We start from the raw sequence: 7,257 nt of genomic DNA on the forward strand, positions 1-7,257 counted from the left end.
AATCAACAACTATGACTATACTCTCACAGATAGGACGGATCCGGTGGGTGCCATGGTTCCCCTTCAAAAATAAATGTACGAACTCTTTTACCTAGTAGTATTTGAGCTAATTCTATATGAAGCATATAATTAACTAGTAGTATTTGTTTTTCATTTATCTAGTAGTATTTGAGCTAATTCAGTGTGAGCTAATTCTATACGAACTCTTTTACCTAGTAGTATTTGTTTGTCATTTATCTTCTTTTAACTAGTATAAGCTAAATTGAAAAATATTTATTATGGTCAAAACTACAAACTAGTGAAGCAACTAGTCTATTTTAGGCTAAATATGAAGCGCGAATGCGCAATAGCAAATCTTTTAAGCTTGACAGCCCACTGATACTATCCTAGATACATCACTGTATCACGGGAGCTTGGCTAAATATAATAATATAAAAAAGAAGATAAATGCCAAACAAGAGAGTAGTTGACGTGATAAGGGCATCTCCAACCGGGCGACCCAAACGGACGCGCTGGGCCGTCCGTTTTGGGCCGTTTGCGTACCCGAGCGGACGCGCGGACGGAGCCCCGCGTCCGCGCGTCCGTTTGGGTCGCAGGCTGCGCCCAACGCAGCGGCCACCCATTTGGCCATTTGGCCTATTTCTTTGGAAAATAGGTCATCTGGCCACAGATCCTTATAAACAATGTCTAACAAATATAGAATAATATCTCGTAAACATAGAAGAATATATAATAAACATAAAATATTATCAAATAGCATAAAATATTATCAAATGTACCATGATAAATCAAATAAAATGTGCCATAGTTTGAGAAAAATATAAAAATTACAATTGAGATTGTCTAACTCAATTTGGGCGCTCGAGGATCTCCTTCTGTCTCTTCTCGAACCAAGCTCTCTTTGCCTCGCTCATGTTGGTCAAGTCGGCGTTCATGATGAGGTTGTCCTCGGCTTGGCGTTTGAGCTCAACTTCCTTCGCCTTCAGCTCCACCTCTTTGGCCCTTGCCATTGCTATGAGCTCAAGTTCTCTCTCTTTGAGCTCAAGTTCTTTAGCTTTGGTCTTGGCCTTGACCTCTTCAATCTCAAGCTTCTTCTGCTGGACATCAAAGAATTTCTTCCTGTCCTCTTCTTTCTCCCGGCGCCTCCTCTCATCCCTCTTGTCCGTGGACACCTCTCTGTCCGCATGCATCTCCTTCAAAGTGCCGTACAATAGCATGGACGAAGCATCACGCTTCATGTCGGCTTTGGTTGACTTGTGGCCGCGTGGACGACTTGCACGAGAAGCGGAGCTACCGCAAGGCTGCCCACCATCAAGGTCAATGACAGTGGCATCTTTGGCGGGATTGTTGCCAGTCAAGGTCGCCATGTACCCCTCGTACCCCTCCTGGAACTTGGGGGTGCCGTGGAGTTCCTTCCAACAATGAGGGAAGGCAAAGGTCTTCTCTCCATTGTTGACTTTGTAGAATTCCAAAGCTCGCCACACCTAGAGCAAAGTGAGACAACAACGATAAACAGATGTGCAAACATCGGATGAATAAGTTGAGGTTAAGAATCATACCAAGTCCTTCACACCCATGCCACTAACGGGGACCCGCTTCGCGTGATCATACGCCGCCTGGAACTTGTTGCATTCCGTTTGAATTGCTCCCCACCTCTTTTGGAGCGATATTTCGCTGCGGTCGCTCTCAAATGGCTCCTGTCCATATTTGCGATGTTCATGGAAGTATTCATAGATCCGGCGCCAGAATGCGGTCCCCTTCTGCTCGGCACCCGTCAACACATCTTGCCCGATGGTCAACCATCCATCGACGAGCACCTTGTCCTCCTTCTCCGTGTAGTTGCCGGTTCGTTTGCTTACCCGGCGGGCTCGAGCTTGTGCAGCTGCGGCTTGTGTGAGGGCCTCACCGAACAACGGCTCCTCCGCGATGTTTATGCTGCCGGGACCGGCAGTTGTGCCCTCCTGTGTGTCAATGGGAGGTGGCTGGGGAGCCTGCTGTGTCGAAGGATATGGCAGGGTCGTCGGCATTGTCTGCGCGAAAGACGGAGGGGCCTGCACGGTGGACGGTGACTGCGCGCGCGCGGCCGACATATCGTCGAACAGGTTGCGTGCACCGGCCATCGCAGCTGCTTCCAGGTTCTTCGGGCCTTTGGAGTTCGCCGGCGCACGGTTCAGGTCAATGGACGAAGGTGACGGCCCCGTCATGGACTCGCCCTCCTCCGGTGACCCATCCCGTGACAGGTACGCCTGCCGCCCAGAATGCGCCCCCATTTCGTGCCCAAACGGGGCAGTCGGTGGGGCAGTTGACCTTGGAGGAAGGGGCCGGGTCACGGACGAGGCCGAGCTCCCCCCCGAGGCCGCGCCGGTGCCGGGGATGATCATGTGCTGGCTGAGCGCAGCGTGGCCGTAAAAGAGCATGGCCTGCGCCTGCTGCTCTTGAAGGAGAGTGGTCTTCGCGACCGTTTGGAGTTCGAGGAGCTGCTCCCCTGCCCGCAGCCGCTCCTCCTCGGCGGCGGCCTTCTTCTTCCGCAGATCACACGCCCTGCGCCGCACCCCCCGCTTCTTGCTCTCCATCGCCCTCTGCTCCGCGGTGAGGTCGGGCTTCGCCTTCTTCGTCGGCGGCCCGGGCTCCACGACCACCGGAGCGTCCAGTTCAGGAGCCGCCTCCACGGCAGGAGCGGCAACGGCCGCGGGCAGTGCGTCCTCTCGGATGGTGGCGGTGGTGGCGGTGGCGGCGGCAGTCGCTTCGTCGGCCATCTCTAGGTTTTGGGAGTACAGTGGAGTGTTTCTGTTTTGGGAGGCAGACAGGCGGGCCAGGGGCGGACAAGGGGAGGACGCGAGCGACCAGCCTTTCGCGTCCGCGGGCACGCAAACTCGTCCAAGATTTGGGCCGGGTTTGGGTCGTCCCGGACGCCGCGGCCATCCGTTTTAGGGATGGGTCCGCGCGCTGGGCCGTGTTTTTGTCCGTTTCGACCCATCCGGACGCGCGGGCGCGGGATGGGTCGCCCGGTTGGAGATGCCCTAAGGGGACGGTCTGTAAAGTGATACGGAGTACTATCGGATTTCAAACAACGACTCGGCGATGCTCTTGAACAGTTGGATCGGAGGACGACGATGCGCGCTCCTAGCACTTGGCGGGAAAGTGAGTGAAGGAGATCCTGGGTGTCGATGGCTTCCACCAACCAAAACTATTAACTGAATGTTTGACACTAGCACGGTACTTGTCAGTTGGAGTATGTCTATACTTGTTAGATCCATCTTTATCTCTAGTTTGTCATATAAATTCGAAATTGTATTAAAGTTAGTACATGCACTATTTCTAGCAACCAAACTAGATATCACCAAGGCCTTTGACACGGTGGACTGGGCCTTCCTCCTTCAAATTCTGATCAAACTGGGGTTTAGCCCACGGTGGACTACGATGGTGGTGGGGTTGCTTAGCACGGCTTCTACCAGGGTCGTGGTGAATTGTGTCGCGGATGACCTGATCTACCACAGGCATGGACCTCTTTCCCACTTTCTTCGACTCGGTGATGGAGGTGCTTCACCTTCTCCTGCGGAAGGCCGACTCTGAGGGGATGCTTTTGCGGCTCGCCCCACGTGATCCCCTTCACCGTACTTCTATGTACGTGGACGGCGTGGTGACCTTCATCAAGACAGAGAGGGCGGATTTGGTGGCTTGTGTAGCGGTAGTGGAGGACTTCGGGGAGGCCTTGGGCCTCCGCACCAACCAAATCAAGTGCTCCCTTCACCCTATACGTTGCACCGTGGATCAAGTGGAGTTGGCGCAGTCTATTCTGCAGTGCTTGGTGGAGGGGTGGCCCTGGAAATATCTGGGCCTCCCCGTTGGGCTGCGCAAGGTCTCCGCGGCCTAGCTGCAGCCCGTGGTGAAAATGGGCAGCAAGCCGGTTGCCTTTGTGGAGTGCCCGGTTGCTTAACCGTGGGGGGGGGGGGGACGATTCTGGTTCAGACAACTCTCAGCGCCATTCCGATTCACGCGATGATGTCGTTGGATATCCCCCCCCCCCCCAAGACGATGAAGCCTCTGAAGAAGATCTGTCGAGGCTTCATGTGGAAGGCCAAGGCGAACGTGAGTGACGGCCACTGCCTGGTGGCCTAGGACAAGGTGACCTCTCCTAAATCTTGTGGGGGTCTGGGCCCCAGTTTCTCAACCTAGCGCTGCGTTACCGTTGGGTGTGGCTGCAAAGAGTGGACTCGACCAAGGCTTGGGCGAAGTTTGATCTTCAGATCCCCCTGGCCCAGGCCCTCTTCGAATCCTCCACGGTGGTGGTAGTGGGCAATGGGGAAAGAGCTCTGTTCAGGAAGTACCGCTGGCTACAGGGCGCCAGGGTGGTGGACCACGCGCCCAATTTGGTGGCCATTGTCTCAACCCGTAATGCCAAGGTTTGCTCGGTCAAGGATGGCCTCGCCGGGGAGTGGCTGTGTGATTGTGGGCCGAACCTGAGTCCTGCAGCGATGGCGGAGTTCTTTCACCTATGGGGCATTCTCGCTGGTTTTATGTTCGTTCCGGAGCAAGAGGACTCCTTTGTGTGGTGTTGTTCGGTGGTCCGGAAATTCTCCGCGGAGTCAGCATATGTTGCCTTCTTTGCGGGGACTACGGTGGCGCCGGTTACTTCGGAGATTTGGCGCTCAAGGGTGCTATACATCTGCAATTTCTTCGCTTAGCTGGTGTCCCGGAACAGGTGCTGGACAGTGGGTAGGCTTCAAAGACGCGGCTTGCCCCCTTTGCGACCAGGAGTAAAAGACGCTCCGGCACGTCCTGCTTGGGTGCATAGTCGCCCGTGAGGTCCGGGCTTGGGCGTTGACGTGGTGGAACAAATTGGAGTGGATGTCGGACGCTTGCTCTGAGATTGTGCACTGGTGGACCTCGCTACGATGCCCCAGAGTCGTGTGTAGGGACTTGTGGACGGCGATCATCTTGGTCTTCTGGTGTATCTGGAGGCATAGGAATGACGTAGCGTTCAATGGCGCCACCCCTGCAGAGGCGACCATTCAACCTAGGATTAGGGAGCAGATCCAGAGGTGACGTGTAGCTAGGCTTTTCCGCTTGAAGTCCTTTGGATTTCCTAAGCCTCTTCCTTTTTCGTGGCGGGATGGAGATTGGGCTTTTTTGTTGTAGGGGAGCTGCCACCCCCTGTTGGTAGTGATACCTGTGGCTCAGGCTTTCTTGCTCTTTTTTCTATGTGATTAGTATTGTAGTGATACCTGTGGCTCGGGCTTTCTTGCTCTTTTTTCTATGTGATTACTATATCTTCCAGGGTGTATTCTCGAAACAAACTATTTCCAGTAACATAAACGGTCAAACTCTTCATGCATGCCTAACCAAATGCAATTCAGGTGGGGTCCTACAGTGCAAATATTTTATGGGAGCTTTGTTAGGACTCAGCGACGTCCATGTACGTTCAAGCCCAGGTCCAAAAGCGTTGCCGGATATAACTAGCGGCGTACACGACAATTAATAATAGACCAAGCTACAGAATGGAAAACAAAAATTGATTGATGTAGTATCCCAATCAACGACATCATCGCTGCTATCAGCTGCAGAAAAAACAAGTCCGGCAGTATACCATATACTTTTTTTTAAAGCTGAAAGTGGGTTACCCCCCTGTATATTTTTATAATTTTCAGTATAAAAAGTTATATACAAATGCAAGTGCTGGAGATTAGCATCAAAAGAAGCAGCAAGAAAAATAAGGCCATAAAGCCTCAAAACGAAGCTACAGCTAGGCAAAGTTTGAAACCCAGGAAACTATATGGCAGTATATGATTTGTGCGTAGCCTTGTAATAAGAATGGCCAACTCATCCTTGAACCTTGTTTTACATCGGTAAACACTTGGAGGTACTCCCTTGAAAATGAACTCATTCCGAGACGTCCATATGGCCCAGGCAATCAGCATTATGATCTCCATAAAAATAGTTGGTTTATTTGGGATTTCAGAGAGAGCAACATATTATGCATATTCAGATGGGGTTCAGTGGGAGGCCTCCAATTTGGGCATAGACAAGTCCAGCACAACACCGCGAAAGAGCATTTGAAGAATAGATGATGGCATGTCTCCAAAGCATTCTCGTTACACATATTGCAGGAATAATTATTAATGAAAAAATTCTTTCGCCGAAGCATAGCTCTAGTGTTGAGTCTAGCTCAAATGTAAATATAATATATACGCAACAGAAGATCTGAATTTTCACATTAAAAACATGTTTTGTGGATAAACAAAGCATGCACATCCGGGATCAAGAGTGAATTTCCGGGGTATAGCCTGACAACTTTTACTCAAAAGATCTCCACATCTCCAGCCAATGACACAAAATTTACACAGATTGCAGAGCACGCGCGGCAACTTCTACGGACGGCGGCACGGTGGAGGCATCAACCGGAGACCGGCACACCGGGCACGTCCTGTGAGACCATAGCCACTTGTCGATGCACCGATCATGGAAGAGGTGCGTGCACGCGGGAAGCTGCTTCACGACCTCCCTCGGCGTAATCTCGGCGAGGCACACAGAACACTCGTCGTCACCGTCTCTGCCGCCGCTCCTCATCTTCTCGTACTTGTACACCGGCAGGCCGGCGATGGCTGCCAGGCCTAGCCCGACCGCCGGCTCCCGCGGTAGGGCGGCCATGGACTCCCTCCCTGTTTCTTGCTCGACCAGGCGCTGTATCCTAGCGCGGGCGCACATCCCGGCGACGAAGAGGAAGGCGGCCAGGACGGCGCCGATGCGGAAGTTCATTGGCCAGGGGACGCCGGCAAGGTACAGTAGAGCGCACGTTAGGCCCACCGGAGCAGCGACGATGAGCGCGAGCTTGAGTGACACGCCGACCAGAAACCGCATCACGCCGATCCCGATATGCTTTTGTAGGGGCGATTTTCAGTGTTTTCCTTCTAATGCTGGGGCATGGCCAGGCCTATAAGCTTCATGGTTTCCTACTTAGTTATTCCAAACCTGCCGGCATCTGTGACTGTGTGTTGAGTGACTGCGAGAGTCAACGGATGGCGACAAGCTGGTCATCTTGGAGTTTACGTGCTCATAACCAGGGTCTCTTTTTGGCTTCAGTGTTGATCAGGACAGAGTAGTTCGCAGCGTGCTGAACTCTTTCTCGATGATAACAAGGGACGAGTGTATAACAGAAATGTCTTTCTCCCGTGCACGTCGTTGCCGTTGGATTCGTTATGTTTTCTTCTTTTAGATTCGTGTTGCAAGGAAAATTAAGTTTAGTGCATCTCCAACAGA

At 52.4% G+C, this 7,257-nt stretch overlaps 3 protein-coding genes across 3 annotated transcripts; 1 reads left to right on the top strand and 2 right to left on the bottom strand.

The window, feature by feature from the left end:
• Positions 1-744: 744 nt before the first annotated feature.
• Positions 745-2,130, bottom strand: LOC127323479 (uncharacterized). The gene is made up of 2 exons (XM_071825150.1): positions 1,560-2,130; positions 745-1,484 (listed from the first exon to the last, which is right to left on the bottom strand). The coding sequence occupies exons 1-2, from the start codon at positions 2,118-2,120 to the stop codon at positions 849-851; spliced, it is 1,197 nt and encodes a 398-aa protein (XP_071681251.1). The 5' UTR covers positions 2,121-2,130; the 3' UTR covers positions 745-848.
• Positions 2,131-4,035: 1,905 nt separating this feature from the next.
• On the top strand, positions 4,036-4,685 carry LOC139835641 (uncharacterized). The gene is made up of 2 exons (XM_071825500.1): positions 4,036-4,089; positions 4,164-4,685. Exons 1-2 carry the CDS (start codon positions 4,036-4,038, stop codon positions 4,683-4,685), a joined length of 576 nt encoding a protein of 191 aa, XP_071681601.1.
• Positions 4,686-6,336: 1,651 nt separating this feature from the next.
• Positions 6,337-6,879, bottom strand: LOC127323452 (RING-H2 finger protein ATL32-like). Its single transcript, XM_051351589.2, has one exon. The coding sequence runs from the start codon at positions 6,856-6,858 to the stop codon at positions 6,337-6,339; it is 522 nt and encodes a 173-aa protein (XP_051207549.1). The 5' UTR covers positions 6,859-6,879.
• Positions 6,880-7,257: the final 378 nt, after the last annotated feature.

This window comes from Lolium perenne, chromosome 2, assembly GCF_019359855.2.
Source record: "Lolium perenne isolate Kyuss_39 chromosome 2, Kyuss_2.0, whole genome shotgun sequence".
Taxonomy (NCBI): Eukaryota; Viridiplantae; Streptophyta; class Magnoliopsida; order Poales; family Poaceae; genus Lolium; species Lolium perenne.

Excerpts from the sequence above, each read along its gene's own strand:
- LOC127323452 (XM_051351589.2), bottom strand. The coding sequence starts at position 6,858 with ATGCGGTTTCTGGTCGGCGTGTCACTCAAGCTCGCGCTCATCGTCGCT.
- LOC139835641 (XM_071825500.1), top strand. The coding sequence starts at position 4,036 with ATGAAGCCTCTGAAGAAGATCTGTCGAGGCTTCATGTGGAAGGCCAAG. Across the intron at positions 4,090-4,163 it reads TGTGGAAGGCCAAGGCGAAC|TTTCTCAACCTAGCGCTGCG; the intron begins GTGAGTGACGGC and ends TCTGGGCCCCAG.
- LOC127323479 (XM_071825150.1), bottom strand. The coding sequence starts at position 2,120 with ATGGCCGGTGCACGCAACCTGTTCGACGATATGTCGGCCGCGCGCGCG. Across the intron at positions 1,485-1,559 it reads GCATGGGTGTGAAGGACTTG|GTGTGGCGAGCTTTGGAATT; the intron begins GTATGATTCTTA and ends ACTTTGCTCTAG.